This window comes from Electrophorus electricus, chromosome 1 (genome assembly GCF_041902795.1).
Source record: "Electrophorus electricus isolate QZ-2024a chromosome 1, ASM4190279v1, whole genome shotgun sequence".
Lineage (NCBI taxonomy): Eukaryota > Metazoa > Chordata > Actinopteri > Gymnotiformes > Gymnotidae > Electrophorus > Electrophorus electricus.
This window is the reverse complement of record NC_137497.1, coordinates 33101370-33122312: the sequence shown is the minus strand read 5'-3', so window position 1 is coordinate 33122312 and position 20943 is coordinate 33101370. Positions and strand designations below refer to the sequence as shown.

Here is a 20943-nt window from a genome sequence, read left to right as displayed (position 1 = left end):
GTGTGTGTGTGTGTGTGTGTGTGTGTGTGTGTGTGTGTGTGTGCGCGCGCGTGTGTGTGCGCGTGTGTGTGTGCGTGTGTTTACGGTTTGTGAGGCACAGAGTTGCGTGCGAAGAGACCGGCTTGTCATTCAGAGGAATCCGTCACCTGAAACGCGAGGAAGAGAAGTCGACGCATTTGGGTATAAAACATCAACCACATCTGCCTCGAACTTTGCAAACTGATGAAAGCATCGATTTAGGGCACTGATCGACTTTAGTTAAAACAAGAGAATAAACAAATACTTATTCAGCTCAAGGCATTAATGTGCTAAATCTTCTATTCCTTTGAATGACACTTTCTGTATACTGGAACTAATAAATACTGGCGGACTCTGGTAAGCGTTTTTAATTGTTTTATTTTAGTTGACGAATTTACAGATACACAAAGTTTATAAATATTTATAGAATATCTATTTTAAAATGGGATGGGCAGCATCATAAGTGTTAATTATGAGCATTTCAACCATTGGCTCGTGTACGTAAACAACTCTAGCGTGGTTCAGCGATGACTTAACATTTGATCATACAATCGGTATACGCTAATTGTTTTATGGCTATTAATGTAATTTAAACTGTATACAGCCTATACAGTAGTTATAAACCGAGTGAGCGGTGATATTGACGACGTGAAACTCATTTTCTAAAAGTTAATTAAAAAAAAAAGTGAACTGCTCACCTCTTAAAATTAATTTTGATGAAAACTTTGATGTATCTTCCATATAATTGTTTTAGCGCACCTGTTACCTACACGGAGCGCAACATGATACCACCTGGGGACTGCATGTATGCCGGACGGAAGCGGAGGAAGCCTGTACAGAAACAGTTACGTGTTTTATATGTATTTAATCTCTGGGAGAAATTGTTGGCGAATTGCTGATAAATCGAAGTTGCCTAATGACCTCCTAATGACTTTAAAGAAACCTCTTATAGTGGCATTCTATCTCAGCTAATGTTGGATAGACTACCGTGATACGAGACACGGATAGTTCATACGTTGACATGGATAGTTCTTGCATACACATACTTTACATGCTTTTATGCTATGCAAATATGACAACACTATTTTGGAACTAGTTTTTAATATGATTATAGTCCAACGCTGATACAGAAGACTTGAGTGACAAAATCCATTGCCCGTGGAGAGAGCAGTAGTTCTGTTAGCAACAAAAAGATTGTTAAGAGTATGGTGTGTTTCTGTTTACACTTTTCAAACGTAAACAGATCAAATTAATCATATAGCAATACATTATTATTATTATTATTATTATTATTGCAATTAGGGTTGTTATTGAATACACTAAATTGCTCAGGTGGAACCCAAGGAAACAAGAGAAGAGAGGATGAAGTTCATTGATGAAGCAGAGTAGCAGGAAATGGGGAATTTATTGATTTAATTATTGCTTGCACATGACTAAGACAGGTTTTGTTGTCTTCCTGTAGTAAATGAAAAAAACACATGTTCATGTTCAAGAACAACTGTGATAGGTTTAAATATTTTATCTATGCATACATTTAAATATTTAATTTAGAAATTTACACTATGTACTGAAATCTGTTGAAATTCCCTTAGTTCACTTTATTAACCATCATATTAACAGTATGATACTAATAACCTTTAGTGACACCACATCCAAGTTCATTCAGTCACAGCAAGCTACTAAAACCTAATAATTTGAATGTTAATCATTTGCATAATTGCCTTTATTTGAACGTTTATATGCTATGTTATTGAAACCTCATATGTGCTATTTTATTGAAGGATCATATGTGCCATTTTATTTGAGCCAACTGGCTGTGGGGTCCACAGCTTTAGGCTGGGTTTATTTAAAGCTGTGGTTTCCTACAGTTGGGCTTTGCTGACAGAAATCAGACTCCTAAACCACAGCATAGACTAACAGGAGCTAAAACGTAGCCAACTAGTCTGTCTGTGTACTGTTGCACACGGGACTGGATACAGAAACCTCAAATGAAACACCTGTTGTAGGGCTAGTGGAAGTTTTCTCTGAATGCAGGCAGTTATTAACATTATTAGGACTATTCACTTAGGATCAGTGTAACTCTTCAGTCCTGACCCAAGCTGAGCTTTACCATTATTTAACATTATCCACCAAAATTAGCCTGCAAATGTACAGGGTGATAAAGTATCCGTATTTCAGACGAAACTACTCTGTATTCTGTTCCCTAAAGCAGAAAACCAGCCCCAGTGACAGAGAAGTCCAACCCGTCGAAGCGGCACCGGGATCGTCTGAACGCAGAGTTAGATCGACTGGCGAGCTTGCTGCCCTTCTCGCCCGAAATCATCTCCAAACTGGACAAGCTGTCTGTGCTGCGACTCAGTGTCAGTTACCTACGCGTCAAGAGTTTCTTCCAGGGTAGGACTTCCACTTTTTTAAACAATGCACACAATGTCTGTGTACACCTCAAAACTCAATTACTAGCATTTATGCAAATGAGATAAATGGAAATACATGTTCAGTTTATTTAAATTAATCTTAGAAAAGACATATTTATATAAGGATTTTGAGAAAACTTAACTTCTGTAGAGTTGTAGATTTGTATTGTAGAGTCTTGGTTAAGAAGCATTTCCAAAGAGTAGCTGGATGATGTCGGAGGTGAATGTTCAGGATACACTCTGCAGTATTGTAATATAAACTGTAAGCATGTCAAGCATATTATTTTTGACAATTAGATAAAATGTTTGCTTTTCTTTTTCAAATTACCCAAATTCACTATTTGTAGCTAGTTTTTAAACTGTAGTCTTGACTCAATTCAATGTAAAATTTAAAAAAAAATTAAAACTGCAAAACTACAGATAAAAGAAATCACTGTTTGTGTACACAAGGTGATTCTACAGTAGGTGTCAGATTATACTGCATTTAAAACAAGCTGTAAGCAAAAACTATTTTGCCATTGATTTCATACATTTAATATTAATTCATCAGAAGCTTCAGTGGCTTTTATGGCTTTGTGTCTCCACATCCACAGAGGATTGATTTGTAAAGGATTTTATATACCCTCATAAAGAGATTTAAGCTCAGTGTAAGGCTATTTGCGATGGTCAGATTGGACCTCAGCGGGGGTCTCCTGCTTAAACACCTGCTATGGAAGTTTCTCTTTATTAGGTACTACAGATAGAAATTGTTTTTTTTGTTTTTTTGCAATGTAGCATCTCCAAATATGATCATTGTGGAAATACAGTGAGGGAATTAAATTCAAACACTGTGAGTGAATATATATATATATATATATATATATATATATATATATATATATATATATATATATATATATATATATATATATATATATATATATATATATATATATATATTTAGTTTATACCCTGTTTATAGCTATATAGTTCATACCCTGGTTATAGCTAACCTCTCTGTATGAAAGATTATCTAAGGAGAAGGTAACAATTAGTCCAGTGCAACAGGCGTAACATTTTGTCAAGACAAAAAGCAACAGATTTAGATCATTCTGGTTCTGTTCATTGGCACAGCTGCCTATACTTTTGTTGGAACATTATCTTAACATGTTTGTTATGGTTCATAAGATATCTATATATAGATATTTATGGATATCTCCAGCATCTCATCTGATCCTCATCAGTTGTATCAGATCAAAGATCAGTTCCCCCAGAGAAAAATAAGACACACATTAATCTATAACCCTCTTACTCTGAGAAGGTATACTTGTGCCTTAACATGTATTTCTCAGAAAATGTTGTGATAAATGCAGATTATCATAAACATAAACATAAATTTACATAGAATGCATTTGTTGATGTAAAAATAAATCCAGTGATGAAACAAAGCACAGTCTTTGACATTACAAAGCATTAATAAACATGTAATATACCTATATTATTCACATACATTCACATACTAAACATTTTGTGGTTAAGTACAATGAATGTCTAATCTTATTAAATGTGTCACATTTTGCCTTCACCACTAGAGGGTCTGGGGAGAGAGAGAGAGAGAGAGAGAGAAAGAGAGAGAGAGATTTACATTTAATACTGCACATTGTCTGGTTTGATAATATGATATTACCTGAGTGTTGATAAGATTGTCAGAATATCCCTCTTATATATAAAAGGATATTTATACACCAAGCACTTTAAAAAAAAATCTGTGTCTGCTGTTAGTGATGCACTAGAGATTTGCTTTAGGTTGAATTACTTAACATGAGTTACTTCCAAGGGGTTACATGGAATCAACATCACGAAATCAACATCAGTCTGGAATAAATCAAATCATTTAGCACACTTTAACCTGCTGAGGCAATAACCCAGAAAGTGCCTCTTTAAACTTTAGGTGTCTATTTCCTTTCAGTGTCATATATCTTAATCTGTGTCCGTGGTTTTGGTACCATCCAATGATGGCACTAATTAGCCCTGAAATATTTACTCTGGGGTTTAGTCTTTGCTTTAATTGCCTTCATGTTGTTCTTTGGAGTGCCGGGTACTATTTAATAGAAACAGGTATCTGGCCTAAACAGCTGAATAGCACATAGCACAATAATAAGTTGTTCGGGAAAAAACTGGTTTCTCTCTTTAAGCAACACATAAAGTTTAACAAAGTCATACCTAAACAAAAATGTGTAATTCCCAACAACATTCCATATGGCCTTGCATAATTCAATGATCCACATGCACTCTTCACTAACATTAAATGCCAATGTTAGCTATTCACCAGTACTGAAATACATATTCATTTCTCTCTTCTTTTTTTTTTGCAAAACAGGCCTGCTAAAGATTAAAAAGGCTGTTTGGTGTGATTAAGCACAGTTCTAAATGCACTACCAAGATGTAGAGTCATGAAACACACGCATTTGGGGGATTGATACTAGAGGTACATTCAGCTGGGTCCCTTAACACCTGTAGTTCAGTACACTGATGCAGGCAATTATGAAGCTGACAATTACAGAGATGGCTTCTTATTATTCAGTGCTAGGATTTGCATTATCAGTGTCATAATAGTTTAGTTGTTTCTGCTTCTGCATTGTGGTTATAGCTGTAGTTCTGTCATGCCAGGTCTGAGGAGGAAACCAGTAAACAGAGCCTCTGGGATCATGGTCCTAAATCAGTTTGTAGTGCTGCAAAGGAATCAGTGGAACTTCCACTAAGCAGAGCTGGAGTTACCATGGGTCTTTGTTAGTGTATCAGTTGGGTCTGTTAGAATTTTTAAGAGAACTCATGGAGTCCAGCTCACCAGAAGAAGCAGTGGCTGAGATAAGTGTCTTCCACTTTAACACACTGGCAATATTTGTGTGCTAGAACATATAGTACACAGTACAGTGTGTTTGTCAAAGTAGTATTAAGGAATATTAAGAGGATTTTAGGGACCATGTGTTATCAGTGACTGGTCTGATGCATCCCTGGTATCCAGGAATGTAGAAAATTTTCCCCTAGGCCTCTACATACAGTACTGTTACTTTATGTCTGCTTTGTGTCTGGCAGTTGCTATGTCATTGTTTTTGACCACCTGTATGTTTATCCAGGCAAACTGTCTGTGGCTCCATAGTGTCAATCTATGTTGGGTAGATGGTTCATTCCCAGTGTATAAAACTCAAGCTTCACTTTAGCTCATATGCTACACATATTTTGCAAGTGAATTGTTTGCTTACTTGTATTGGGAGTGTCATGTAAAGAACAGCATTTGCATACAATGATATGCAAATTAAGAAATATATAGTAGTAACAGAGAGTCCTGGCCTGTTAACTGTCTTTAACTAAACTTAGTCTTTAGATATCAGCACCCTCCATATCCTTTAAGTCTTCACTTTAAACATGATATCTGCATGAGAGTTTAATGCCCTGCAGGGCACCTTGTTTCATCTACGGCCTTACCGTAACTCTCTTACACAAGGAGGAAAGAACACAGAGGGGTGGAGCCTGTTAAAATCCTGGGCTCAGAACCAGGACCCTGAAAAAGGAAGAAAAATCGCCACAGGAAGCAGAACATGTGGCAGGCACACGTAATTCACACGTCACAACTCAGACAGGGGTCCGCTTTCAAAGGCCTTCTGTCAGGCTATGGACTCTTGTCCTCACTTGATATGAAAGTGCTTATTCTGGATGCAGGATTTCCACTATTTGTGTGGGGGAAAAACTGTTTGGTCTCGTAAGGCGCTGATGGTTGTTTTGTTGCTGTGTAAAAACATCTTTGTTAAACATATAAGAATGCTGCTGTCATATAATAATGATTTGTTCAGTGGTTGGAGGCTATTCACATTTAGTAATCTGTGCCCCAAAAAAAGTCTGTAAGTTATACATCTTGATATGGAAACTACCGTGGGTTCTGAGCAGTTTGATTTTGACATGTACAAAACTCATAGCTATTCAATTTTAGCGACTTTCAGGATCTTTAAGAGTTTGGCACCATCCAATTATTTTCAGTAAAAATTTCAAGATTTTAAGTTAGGTCATTCCAGAAGAGAGAATTGCTTTTTTGCTTTTAAAAAGTGTGGTATATGCATCATGTGCTAAGACAGATTTTTATGCAACATCTGCTATGCAATCTTTTTGTTCCTACCTAGTTAGACAATTTGCACTGCAAAAAAAAAATAAAAAATAAAATAAATAATAATAATAATAATTTGGTTATGTAAAGGTCTTAGCATTGGTGAGCAGTGATCAACAGTGCAGAATTAATCTGCATGCCTATTGTGTTTCTATAGTGCCTAGGTCCCTACAAATCTGTGCCAAAGACCAGCTGTGAATTGAGTGGAGTTGGTCATGTGTGGCATGGGAGTGTTGCATGGTCACTGACACTACTGCTTACGATGAACGCACTGACACTAATTTGTAGATTCACCACAGGCAGTGCTGCTGTCGACTAGCTGACCTGCTATGAGAGGTGACGTACACTTGCACCATCTGAAACATCACTGGGCATTAGAGGAAGCATCTACTGTGTTTAATTAAGAGACATGGATGTGTCATTGAACCTCAGTGATCCTATATCTCATTTTAGAGTGACATTACATCCATGTGACATCAACTAAAATGTTCAGGTTTTGGGTTTATTTGAAAGGACTAGGAGATTAAATAAGACTGAACTGTGACAGTTTCCTTAAATATTGTAACAATAGAAATAGTTAATTTTCTAGTTAATTTTACTAGACAGGAAGCCGTTGAAATAGTAAATATGTTAAAGGTTAAATATGTTAAATATGATAAATAAGTTCCATTTATATTTGTTTCTTTCAGTTTAAAATAAAAAAGAATCGGTCTATAATCAGGAATGAGAAATCAGTTGCTATTTGAAATTAGCTGCAGGAGCTACTCTTTATCTTAGGTGCTCCTAAAGATGGATGAAGAACAATAACCTCCAACCTCAGTTTATTTCTTTGTTTGCTTTGATACTAAGCGCCCTCCAGTGGGTTGGATTCTTTAATGTCATTTGGATCTTGTTCTTTGACCCTATGCCAGTAATCTACACCACATGGCACAGATGAAGAGATGGCAGGCAGTGTGAGTGATAGGCACACTGATAGGGAGAGAACAGGTTTGCATTACATGGTGTCAGTTTCATACACTGGCCTTAAACTTGTTTTGGTTCCATTACACTGGTTTTACACTAACTTCACATTGACTTTGAATTGGTTAATAATAATCTGTCTGGTTATTTTAAATTAAACTACGTCAGATAGATTATATTGTAAAGCAAATAACCACCAACTCTCAGTTTGACAAATGTATTAAAGACAAATATTTGAAAATCTCATAATTTGCATCTGAATTTCAACTGGCTGTGTTTGGATTGTGTGTTTAAGATACAGAATGCAATTACGCTTTCAAAGACATTTTAATGCAGTTGTGGGATGTTATGAATGGACATACAGTGTATGTCAGCTGCATTAAATACACTTTCCTTTACCATACCACTATCTTTCATAAAACTCTGGGCCATGACACTGAATTGTAAAATTATATATATATATATATATATATATATATATATATATATATATATATATATATATATATATATATATATATATATATATATATGCTTTTTTTTTTTTTATTATACATATATACTGTGCGACAACTGCAAACTCCAAGCCTCTGGTTGGGTGTGAGAAAAAATCAAATATGATCACTTTTGGAAGGGTGAGTACGGCATCTAATTTTTAAATATGTCGAACTCATACAACTGGTTCTAACCAAAAATGACAATCTCAGCATAAAAAATTCACTTGGATCATTTCAGAAGAAAACAACTTGCCCTGTTCACAGATGGACAAGTTTGTTTCAGACCACTGTGACCAATTTCACATAATAGTGAATCATCCACAGTGTTTAAACCATCTATTTTCCAAGGTTTGGCATATCAAACTTTAATTTGATGGTATTGATTCCACTCTAATATAGACTAGCTAAATGTAACAACAACATCAAACCATGAGTCAGACTGGTATGTGAACAATACAAAGACTGTATTCATGAACTTCCATGAGGGACTTCTGGTCAGGACTCTATGTAGAACACCAATAAGTTTTGAGAAGAAGTGCACTGCTTAAAACTGTTCATTACTTTTGTAGTCACATATATGTGAGAAGCTGAATTTAATCTTCATATGTTCATTATATCAAGATAAATAAAATATTGTCCTCGGATAATTACCTTCTTCAGTAACCTTTTGTTCCACTTGAGTTATTGATATGGATATCAGTTATTGATATGGACAAGGTATATGTAGAGACAGTGGAGTGATTTATTTAAATAAACATTTTAAATATTGTCAGTAGGACATACAAATTTATGGTTACTTTTATTAAGCTGTAGACCTGAAGACCTGTAATATATTAGGAGGAATAGAATTGGTGTTTCTTGTGCTCTGCATAAGAAAATCCATTCCTTCTCACTCTACAGGGGGCAAAAAAAACAGTATTTGCCATATAAGGCTCATATAGCTGTAGTATTCATGGACTTGATATTATCATTTAATTGGAGATCTGAATATTAGGATCAATCTAATCTTCAAACAAGCTTTCATGGCCTTCATGAGATCAATTTAAGAATAAATACAGTATCAGGTTTACAATGCCAAATTAGCTTCTATTTACCACATCATACTATATTCTAATAAAAAAAAAATAAATATCACCATGTGCAGATTGGAGTTAGTGCATGGTATAGTGTGTCTCTTAATGATTTCCAGGAGTTTACAAAATAGGATGATGTGAGAGATTTGTCCTCCTTAGTTATTCATGCTGTTTTGCTTTTTCATAGAATGTTATCCTTCACTCATTTTTTCCAAAAGGGGTTTGTGCATGTGTACAAGACCATATGAGACAGTGAGGAAAAACAAAACCAAAAAAATAATCAAAATAATCAAAGCACATTCGCGGGAGATTTGTGTGTGTGTGTGTGTGTGTGTGTGTGTGTATGTGTGTGTGTGTGTGTGTTTGTGTCTGTCTGTCTGGGGGGTGGGGTGGTTTCCAGTCTCATAAGGGAGTAATTGCGCTGAATGTGAAGTGGCAGAGGACAGTTGTGCTGGGTAATGAATGCTCCGCTTCTTCCAGCCCATTGCGTGACTACTTCTTGGCAGGGGACCTCATTGCCTGCAGCATAACAGAGGAAGGTATATCTTAAGTGTTCTGCAGTAAACAGAAGGTCCTCACTGAGCCCCTACTGCAGCTGGATATCTGCAAAGGTCTGACACACTTTGCAGCATTTAATGACATCACAGTGCATAACTGATCTGGGTGAGAGAGGAAGTCTTCCCATGGTATTACTGGTCAACAAAAAATACCACTCAGAGACCAAGTGGTTTGGAAGAAGAGTAAGAACAGAGAAGGAAAAAAAGAAAAAAAACAAAAATAACACCTAAATTATATTCGTGTTTCTTACAAACATGAAATGTAGTAGAAGTGCATTTCTATTTTCATTTTATCTTAAGTTCATATAAGTTAGTCTTCAGCAAATATTCACGACTTCTTTTTTTTTCATTCCATTTATCCTTCATCTTTTGCCAAGTCAAAGAACACCGAAGGTTATAGTTTGTACCTGTAATCTGCTAAACATCACTGCAAACCACCACAAAGCCATAATCACAGGACGTGGGTTTGACTAAAAGAAGAGAATGTAAGGCATAGAAGAAACCAGTACGCTGTGAAGTATAGTGGTGGACAAGAAGCACTCAAGACTGTTTTGCTTGCAGTGGTCTCTGCAATATTGTTAGGGGTACAGTGGTCACCGCACTGTTTTCCATGGCTATCCCTTTGGGTGTGAGTGCTAAGAAAGCTGACTGTAGGAGCCATTGTTACCTTGGCAGGCATTCCTTTTCCATAAAAAAAACAACAACAAAAAAAACAATGTGTTAAAATATTTTGTGTCTTAACATTAGTATCAGAAAATAAACTTTTAGACATATTAGTGTTCATATTATTTGAGGGTGTGATTAGTTCTTAATTTTTGCCATTTCTGTGAACTAATGTTCGCTACTAGTAAACTACACAGTTACAGCCACTCTGCTTAAGGAGTCTCATGTTTTCTCTCATTTCCAACTTAAGTATTTATGTGTTAAATTTGTTAATTACCAAGTGCATTTGCTGTTCATAATGTAATGTATGTACAATATTTCATTATTTCAGCACTTGTACATTAATCCAGATAGTGCATCATGTCACAGTGCACTGTAAGACTAAAACCTCCTCTGACTTCCTGAAAAGATTCCAGAACTACTGCAGTCAAAACAATATCATATACAGTCATGGCAGATCATAACATCTTTTTGAGTTCTCAATTCTGCAAACTGATAAAGCTATACTTCTTCTAAGGAAGTGGGTGGTTTTCAGGGTTTGGAGTGTAACTGCCAACTTCAGCTACTTAATACTCGTGAGGAAATGATCATATTTTATGGAAGATTGTGATGAAATGATATGAACAACTGAGGAATGGAATCAATGAAAGAATGAATGAATGAATGAATAAATGAATTAATGAGCTGATTATATAGGGAGGCTGATTAATTTATTAGCCTCACTAAATAAAAAGTGGAAATGACAGTCAATACTATCTTCTCTGTCTGTTACTGGAAACAAAGAAACATTATCTCATTACACACCCACAAACGCACACACCCACCCCACCCTCACACATACACAGACAGAGAGAGAGAATCTTGGTCTCCTTTGTGGCATGTTTCCATTGATTTGTGTATTACTGTACCTAAATAATGTTAGGCATACACCTAATCTCCCAACACTAACCTTACACTGCAAAATTTCTCCATAACATCATAATATCAAGTAATTCCCTGCATTTGATCCCCACGAAAAGCTAAATACCACCCCACACAAACCAAACACACAGGAATTTAATGCCAAGCTTTGTGTATATGGCCCTGGGTATCATGTTTAAATATGCTTGTCATATGAGAGTGTATGTGTGTGTGTGTGTGGTGTTTGTGTTGATTCTTGTGGACTGCAGTGCTCATATTCTGCAGCTGTCGATGCCTGGCTGGTATCTGAGCTTCGCCATCACAGCCTCGCGTGCGGAGTGAGAAATTCTCTGTGTAATGGTGTGAGGGTTTGTTTTCATCTGATGCCCCTTTTTAAATATGCATTACACATACACCACTGCTCAGTCCTTCCCAATCAGGATTCAGATGCTTCCCAGATGGAGAGAGTAACCATGAGATTTTTATGGGCATGTTGCTATAGAAGTTTCAGTTTTGAGGTTAAACAATATTAATAAAGAGTCTTTGGGGGATTGTTTGCCATTTCAAAGACCCCCCCCCCCCCCCAGTAACCCTTGCAAACATTCACTCACACAGTAACACTGTAATTTAAGGCCATGGGGAGCAGAGGCCATAGACGTGACTAAGCTGGCCCGTTTTGATAGACCATAATAACACCAATTCACAGTGACGGCTCTGTTTGAAGTTCCATCACCCCATTAGAGCATAAATGCAGTGTATCCGTGGTTGCCACCACTCAAAGGACACATTCATGATGAGGCAGCCTCTCTTCTAGGAGGCTAGTGAATCTACAGACCAGCCAGGCCTTCGCACGCAACGGCTCCCAAACATATGACCTATGACCTTTCTGTACAGTGAGGATAGTGTAGAGCCACACAAACCACATCATAAAAAATTGTTGACTGTTTTGTTAAATCTGTATTCCTAATTTTACTATTACAGTTATGATCTCAAAAATATTTGGCCTTAACTAAATTGACATATGTATTTATGCACACGCTGATGACATACCATGTGCATTCTTGCAAATTTATGCACAAATTGAAATAGTTCCCTGCAGTAAATGTGAATATCTACTCTGAATATGTATTACAGTTCTCAGGCTGTAATAATTAATACCTATTTTGAACAACAGACCCTTTAATATAAAATGTTTATTTTCCTCTTGCTTTTAAATCATGATAGTCTTTTTGCCAGATGTGGATATTGGGGAGGCTAGCCAACTTAAATACAACATGTAGCTGTCTTCAAAGGTATAATTGTGTCACTCCAAAGATTAAGTTATTTTTTTCATGAGATATTTGTCTATCCCCTCCTTAAAAATACATATTCTGTCTCTTACAGGCAGTACTGTGTCCCTGGCCCTGATATTTAAATAGCACTACCATACACAATGTTTGAGTGGAGGCATATCTGGAGCTGATCTCATGAGCAGTTTGGTCATTTACAGTGTTGAACATGAGAGCGAGAGAGAGAGGTGTAGGATTTGATTGTTTGCACTACAGAACTGCTGTAACACAAGGACACAGAAGAGAAGGAGTGAAATGAAAGAAAAATGACATGTTTGCATTTATGTGTAACAAAGTTTACTACATGTAATGAATCAGTGGTTTATTCCAGTGCTCTGTGCGTGTGTGTGTGGGGGGGAGGGGGGTGTGCATGCTCGCTTATTCAGATAGGGAAATGATTTATGTGGCTGTACATTGTTTAGATCACACCATGGAGAAAAGAAGTTCGGAGCTCCCTCCCTGGAGACACTTACATTCAGGGCTTCCACACTGAACTGACATACACTTACAGTCAGGGCTTCCACACTGAACTGGCATACACTTACAGTCAGGGCTTCCACACTGAACTCCCTATTCCAGCATCTGTTTAAGCTCTCTTCATTCTCTTACATAATTGCAGTTCGCCTAGTTACATGTAGGTGAACTGTAAACATAGAAATCACATTTAATTTGGCTCTCAGGTCTTGTCTGTACTCTGTAGCTTCTAACTGTAGTTAACTCACTGTTGCTGTATTTTTATTTATTGTTTATGATTTTCTACTTCATTAAGATGAGTAATTTTCATTGATGGATAAACTCTGGAAGTCTTATCATTTGTTTCTCCTTTTCCCTTTTACATTTGTGTTTTAAGGAGCAGCATAGACATTAGTGCAACCATTAGCGTAACCGTTAGCATAACATAGCTGTTAGGTAAGGTCATGTGCAAAGATGTACCATACAAAATACAGCCACACTCTTTAGACTAAAGGTCAAGCAACAATACTTCTAAAACACACAAATCCCTATCTATTTTGTACCAAATGTGAATTAAGTTGGGTGGGGGGTGGGGGGGGGATGTTTGTTTGTTTGTTTTTGGTCACAGACAATATTGTATCAAATAGCAAAAACACATTAGTTGTGCTTTTTTCACAAAGGTGTAAGACACCTTTTGAAAGAATTAATAGAGGATCTTATTCAGACTGGACATTATGTAAATTACTGTTTTTTAAAGAATTTATTTTTATCTACTTTTTGTGGAGGAAAAAGGAGAGCTAATAGAATTAGCAGTGAAATATTTCCAATGGCTATAGGCCCAGTGGCCCAGCAGAGCAGTTCTGTAAGGCTTTGGCCCTGCCATGCTGGAGAGTTTGGATTCAATTAAGCGCCTTAACACAGCCACATGTGACACTAACATCGGCTCACACGCAAACCTCTCAGATTACTGCATCCACCTTCTCTTCCACTTTTACCATGAATGCAACCAGAGACGGCTTAAGAAAAAATAATTGATGTATTATAGCATTGTGTAGCAGCTGAGCTCACAGTTTTCTACAGTTAAAGCTATATATGTGCAGAAAGGCTTCTGTTAAAGCTCGCATAATAGTCAGTGGTGATTTATCAGCCAAAAATATACAAGAAAGTTGTATTTAATAATGAGAGAAGCCAGTTTTATTTATTTGAGCAAAGAATGCAGGTATTTGATTCCACAGTAATGAGGACAATTGGCTGCTGTATTTGTGTTCAGTGGAAAAGCAGTTCCAGACACTTTGTAGTTCGGTCCCAATATTTATGAGCAACTTTTTTTTTTGCACTAGGATTAATTTAAAGAGAAACAGCAGAGGAGAGAAAGAAACAGAGAAGACAGATAAAGTGAAAGGGAGAGGAGCATATAGAAAGAGAGAGAGAGAGAGAGAGAGAGAGAGAGAGAGAGAGAGAGAGAGAGAGAGAGAGAGAGGAATGGTAGCTGGGGAAATTTCAGCTCAGTCCTAATTGCATAATGCCTTGCAGTTGGTTGCAGTATGGTTTTGCATAAGTCTGAATAAGCCTTGTATTTATATTATCATTATATATTATATTATTTATAATCAGTGTATTCGAGACTCCCATCTAGTAGCATGTTGGACCTACTTTGGCCCTCAGAAGTGCAACAATTCGTCATGGTATAGATTCCACTAGGTGTGGAAATTGTTCCGCAAGAATCTGTGGCCATATGGACAGGATAGCTTCTAACAGTTACTGCAAATTAGATGGAAGTACTAAGATGCTCTGAACAGCCCATTCAACCATTCAACCTGGTCCCCTTGATGATCTATATGATTAAGATCTAGGGAATGTCTAGGCCAGGCAAGCAAGCAATACTCATTGTCATGTTCCTGAAACCAATCCATGACTATTTGACCCTCGTGGCATGGTACACTGTCTTGCTGAAAGTTTCTTTCTGCCATAGGGTAAACAGCTATTATGAAGAGGTTAAATTGGTCAGCAACAATGCTTAGGTAGGCTCTACTATCCAAATGTCCATTCACACGTGTCAGAGAACCCAGGGTGTTCCAAGAAAACATTCCCCACCCCATTACTCCACCTCCCCCAACCCGAACTGTTGACACCTGACAGGAAGGGCTCATTGATTCATTCTGCTTTGCCAAATTCTGACCCTTTCATCAACATAATGCAACAGAAATCTGGATTCATCTGACCAGCCGATGGTTTTCTACTGCTTAGTGATGCAGTTTTTGTGCTCTTTTTCCCACTGGAGATTTGCTTTTCTGTTTCCCTTAAACACCAATGACACTTGAACTGGTCACAACAAAACTTGATCACCTGATTTTATGAAACTCCAGGGTCACATGTCTAATTTCCACACAGGGAAGCTTCAATTGGGAAAGAGCAGGTGTATCTAATAAAGTGGCCAAGAAGTATATTTGGTCCAAAATGGTCCAAAGTAAAGTGTTTATCTGTTTATGCAGTCCTGACTACTATATGCCAGAACATCACATGTCATAATCTTATTAAGATTAAATAAATAATATTGAATAAATGATACTGCTAAATATATTACTGACATACTATACTACAAAACATTTTACAGCTTTCAACTGTGGCAAATACTGTGCAGTCAAATTTTAACTAGCAATAATAATTATCATTTTTAAACCATGCATTTGCAGATAGCAATATATGTGGTTTAAATTAGAGTTGACGAATCTGTTAGAGACAAAAACTGTGTAAAGTGGAAAATTGTGTTGGAGAGGCAAACTGCTGGAGGGTTAAACTGTGTTAGAGAAGACACCTGTGTTAGAGAAGACATCTGTGTTGGAGTAGAAAACTATGTTAGTGAGGAAAACTTAGAGAGCAAAAATGTGTTAGAGAGGATATCTGATAGAGGGCAAAACTGTGATAGAGAGGACACCTGTGTTAGGAAAACTGTGTTAGAGAGGAAGTCTGTGTTATTGGAGAGAACTGTGTTAGAGAGGAAAACTGTAAGTGAGCTACTCAACCTATGTCTCTTCTTCATGTTATGCTAGTTAGTTATCAGAGAACTGAGTTTAACTAATTCTAGACAACATAATAACATCAAGCTTATTTTAACACTCTGATGTCTACTCTACTCAGCTGTCATCTTGCTCGATGAAAATCCTTGCTGTAATGCTGCAATAATTACAATACAACATTCAACACTACATACAAAGAATTATATGTCATTTACAACAACAAAGAATACCTCTGTACCCCACAAGATTAGTCTCTCTATGTTTACACCTGTCTTATTGGCAGTGCTGTCCAAAACCTCCCTGTGTATATTTAGGCATGGTCCTAGTTAGTCATGCCTGTGATGTTCCTGCTGTCCTGCGTTGGTGTGTAAAGAGAAAGAGAAAGAGACACCATTACAAGCAGGCTGTTTGGCTTAGCAGGCAGTGTTATAGGCTGTCTGGAAATAAAAGTGTGCACTGTCTCTTTTAGAGTGTGTGTGTGTGTGTGTGTGTGTGTGTGTGTGTGTGTGTGTGTGTGTGTGTGTGTGTGTGTGTGTGTGTGGTATTAGCGGGGGAGGAGGGAGGGGGATTGCGTGACTGCAGCAGACAAGGAGCTGACCTCAGAGAAGTGGTTATGAAAACGATCTGTCGAATGGCGCACAGGAGACCAGCCCTGCAAAAATGACAGGGGACTTCCTCTGTGTACACCGACTTTTACACATGCACAGATACTGAGACTAAGACTAGGAAAACCACATAAAAAAGACATGCTTGTCATACTACAGAGATAAAAAGTAAATAGAGATAAATAATAAAATCATGATCACAAGATTTTTTTTACAAAACATTCTCACACACAAAGTAAATCTAGAAAACATTCAACGATTCTATTAACTGCCTAATGATTTTATTTCACCACTTCAGCAGTTCTTCACTGTTAAGGGGAGAAAAAAGGGGTCAAAGAGTGTCAGAGGGTATCAAAGAGTGCGTTTCATGATGCAATGTGATATAATAGGACAGTTATAAAGCAAAGCGGTGGGGATGACCACTCCCAGTGGATGTGTCACTACCAGGACTGTTGGTATCCTATTCTTCATAATATAGCAGCCCTGATCAACACTTATCCATTAAATTCAAGCCTGACCTCATTTGAATTCATAGATTTTGTGAGCATTGGGCTTTGTGCCTCACTCCTCAAGTTTTCTCATTCTGAATGGGCCGGTGGGGTGAGTTGCAGATTTGTTTGTTTTCCTCTTTTTCTAGCTGTTGCTCACAGTGGTGGGACTACATGCATAGAGATCCGATGCTGCCACCTTTGGTGTTAATGTCCAACTGTTTCTAAACACTATGTCTTTAACATGGGTAGGATGTGGTAAAGAGGAACCACACTGTCTTGTATATTTGGCCTATGTAATTTTGATCTGTTTGTGAATGCTACATATAAATAAAACTGTATATAGTAGTGTATATGTGTATAGTTTTCGTTAAATGATATACTACATATGTGAGCCAGGGTAGTTAGAGCCAGGATAGTTGTAGAGATTAATATTTTAAGTGTGTTTGAGACCAGTGCTAGTAGCAATCCTCCACATTCTGAATTAAAGATATTTCCTATTCCAAAAAAAAAAAAAGAGCGTTTCACTCTGCTCTGAAACACACATCAAAGTCATCAAGGTTATTAGCTCCATTGTGCACCAGAAGGTCCATCCTAGCAGTCTGATTTTGCTGTGGAGCAACAGCAGTCTTGGTAGTTTTCCTTGAAATAAAACTCTCAAAAAAGTCCAACCATAAACCTGTAGGTCCTAGCAAATTCAGGTGGCGTTTAAGGGGAAGGGGAACATCTTTTGTGTGTTTAAAGGTCTCAGCTTTCTCTAAAATTCAAATGAGATCTTTCTGGAAGAACGTACCATAAGCCGTTATAAGCAGTGTTACTGTAATTTTAGGGCCACAGATGGTCTTCATAACACAGTAAATGTTTGATTGTACCCAAGACTCATATACCTCTGCAGTTCTGTAGTCTTTAGAGGTGCAAAACTTGCTTTCACAGAAGATGTCCGCAGGGCTCTCTGCCAATCGCTGCATTAATAGCCGGGGAAGCAGATGATGCAGAGTATCAAACACATGCACACAAAGACATATACACATGCATGCACAGATGCACACATGTGCATACACACACACGCATACACATATGCACACACAGACACATACATACGTTCACCCACAGACACAAACATACATTTATACACAGATACACACAGGTACACACAGATACATACACACATGGACACCAACACACACACATGTACACACACGCACATGCACACAAAGATACATAGACACAGGTTCACACAGACGCATAAACACATGCACACACTGACACATACAAACATGCACACACACTACATAGTAATGTCGAGAATTGTTGCCATAGTAGTATAGGGACTTGTTGCCACAGTAATACAAACATGTGTTGTCACAGTAATGTAACAAAGGTATTGCCCCATGATATTCTGCTTTTATACTGACCCCAAAAATACTTGGACCTACAACACACTTACATGCTAATCAATTATATAGTGAAGCATAACTCTGCAGCAGTTTACAAAGTTTACCCATTTAGTCATTTCTCTCAGCCTTTCCATAACTCTTGCCAAGCACCAAGGAGACACTACGCTGCTCCTCTGAGTGCTACATGGAATGTCCACATCAATTGGTTCATTTTGCAAGTAATTGGTACGATTAAAATCAGTAATCACTTAAAACATGCATGTGTCGTATCCTAGCATTCATTTGTTCTCTGAATTTAATTCCACGTTCAGCTCCACTCATTTATATGGCAATTACGAGCAGGGTGCTGTTTACACAGGTGCTGCTCTATGCTTTGATGGTGTTCAGTGTATCTTACTGCTGGTCTCCTACATTTGCAGAGAGAGGAAAAGGGACCAGTCAGTAACACTGAGCCTTGTATGATTTCCTGGAGTGTTTTCTATGGATTCTGCTTTGCAGCCATTATCAGGGAACAATCATAACATATAATATTTCGAGCGTCAGTTTACCCTAACATAATAGATAAATAGCTGTTGTAGGCACTTTTGCTTGCTGTTTTTTTTTCTTTATCCCTCCAAAAACGTTGTTCTCATGAAAGCAGAAACTGCCAGCAGTGAAAACCCCTGAGGATATTGCTCTTGTATTTCCATTCGAACACTATACATGTCATTAGAAGTAATTGTGGGCCTTAACCGTACTTAGTCCCTGAGTATCCAGACCTTTGCAGGTGTAGGCCTGCCATTCAGTGGTGAGTACCTGGGGCTGTGAATTCAGTGGAGAGATGTTGTGTAGCTACCCACTTGCTCATTGGTCTTGTTTATCTTAGTCAGAACAGAATAATATAGAAGCCCCAGGAAAGCATAGCCTTACCTCAACAAAGATTTTTTATTTCATTATTTAGCAATGAGCAATTTCTGTTTCATTACATCCATTTGTCTATTCAGAGGGACTGAAATCTTCCCAGAGTCATTTATGCCCTTTAGGAGAGGACAGGGATTGACCTTTTCATGGCACAGGGCTAATCTGCATATTCATCACAAGGTCAGTATGAGCAAAGTGAGTTTCAGAAGCAATGATCAATCATTAATGCTGTTCCATTGGATCACCACAGATATGTGGGTATGTACAAAACTTTATGCATCTCAAATAACTGCTACTTATAGTCTTTTAGAGAACTACACTTGGATATGAAATCTGTTTGGAAATTAAAAGTGAAATGCAAACTGATCCTAAACTGTCAGCTTTGGACTTGCCCCTGCTGGTTTGGAAGGAGAATGTTCTGGAGAATGACTTGGGCAAATCAAGTACTTCTGGCAATTATAAGGCACATTTAGGTAGGTGGTGATGCCAACATTCAAAGGCCCCACCCCCACATTAACTGAAAGGGAAAGCTTCCCTGATATTATATGATTGGTGATATGTGCAAGGAAATAACTGGCAGCTTGATCCCTCAGCTTGTGAGACTAGACAGTTTAGTTTCAGCTAGATTCGATGCTCAAAGTGACTTATAGTAGGCCTTCCCCTGGAACTATAAGGCATTCAATTATTTGCTTAGGGGCACCCTAATAACAAGAATTGACTGGGATTGAATATATGGCCTTTGAAGTCATAATCAAGTTCTGTCAACCTCATGCTTTTATACTGAATTTCATTATATTCCAGAAATACATGTTTTGAAAACACATTATGGATCACATATGTTTCAGCATGCAGTAATGAATCAAATATGTTTCAGTATGCATTAGTGAATCACATATGTTTCAGTATGCAGTTTCACTATCCAGTTTCACTATCCAGTAGAGTATTACTTTGTGTACTTTCATATCTCTGCTTAGCTCTGCCATAATGAGGTGTATGTGTGTACAGAGATCATTTTTACATTTGCTGAAAAAAATGTACAGGTGCAGCAGAAGGATCATTTCTAAATAATTTCTGCTATTTAAATTATTGATTGTAGAAGTGTGAGATTACATGTCTTAAACCTACTCTGAGAATATGAACCAAAGCATTCTCAAATAGCTAAAGAAAAAATTACAAGTTAGATTTACAAGTTAGATTTACCAGTCACATAAAAGGCTACACTTTGTACACATGAGATTATCATGATTTTCTCCCCACCTTTCAGACAGTTTGGAAACCCCTTGAGAACAAAAGCTATAACATAGAGATATTTCAGAATCTAGGACTAATGTATCATCGCTAACTTCACTTGAAATATTTTAGATTTGGCAAATCTGAAAACAGTAGCTTTATAATCACTGCATTTTAAAACTATAAGACTCATTTTATATCGTAAGCATTCATTTCAATTGCTTTGCACAAGTCCTTTTCAATTAATTTCAAATTTTAAATCAACTTATTTCAAGCCCAATGTGCAAAAATTAAGCAATCAAATA

The 20943-nt window shown here is 37.3% G+C and overlaps 1 protein-coding gene across 3 annotated transcripts in view; it reads left to right on the top strand.

The window, feature by feature from the left end:
- The first annotated feature begins 235 nt into the window (after positions 1-235).
- Positions 236-20943, top strand: part of ahrra (aryl-hydrocarbon receptor repressor a) — a 41991-nt gene continuing 21283 nt past the window's right edge. Inside the window, exons 1-3 of one of the 3 annotated variants that reach the window (XM_027001123.3) lie at positions 236-375; positions 773-862; positions 2228-2412. In XM_027001123.3, the coding sequence (XP_026856924.1) occupies positions 801-862; positions 2228-2412 (247 nt within the window). In that variant the 5' untranslated portion in view covers positions 236-375; positions 773-800. Of the gene's footprint in view, positions 376-772; positions 863-2227; positions 2413-17048; positions 17224-20943 lie in introns of those variants that run through there. The other 2 variants (XM_081715720.1, XM_081715725.1) reach the window with 2 other exon arrangements.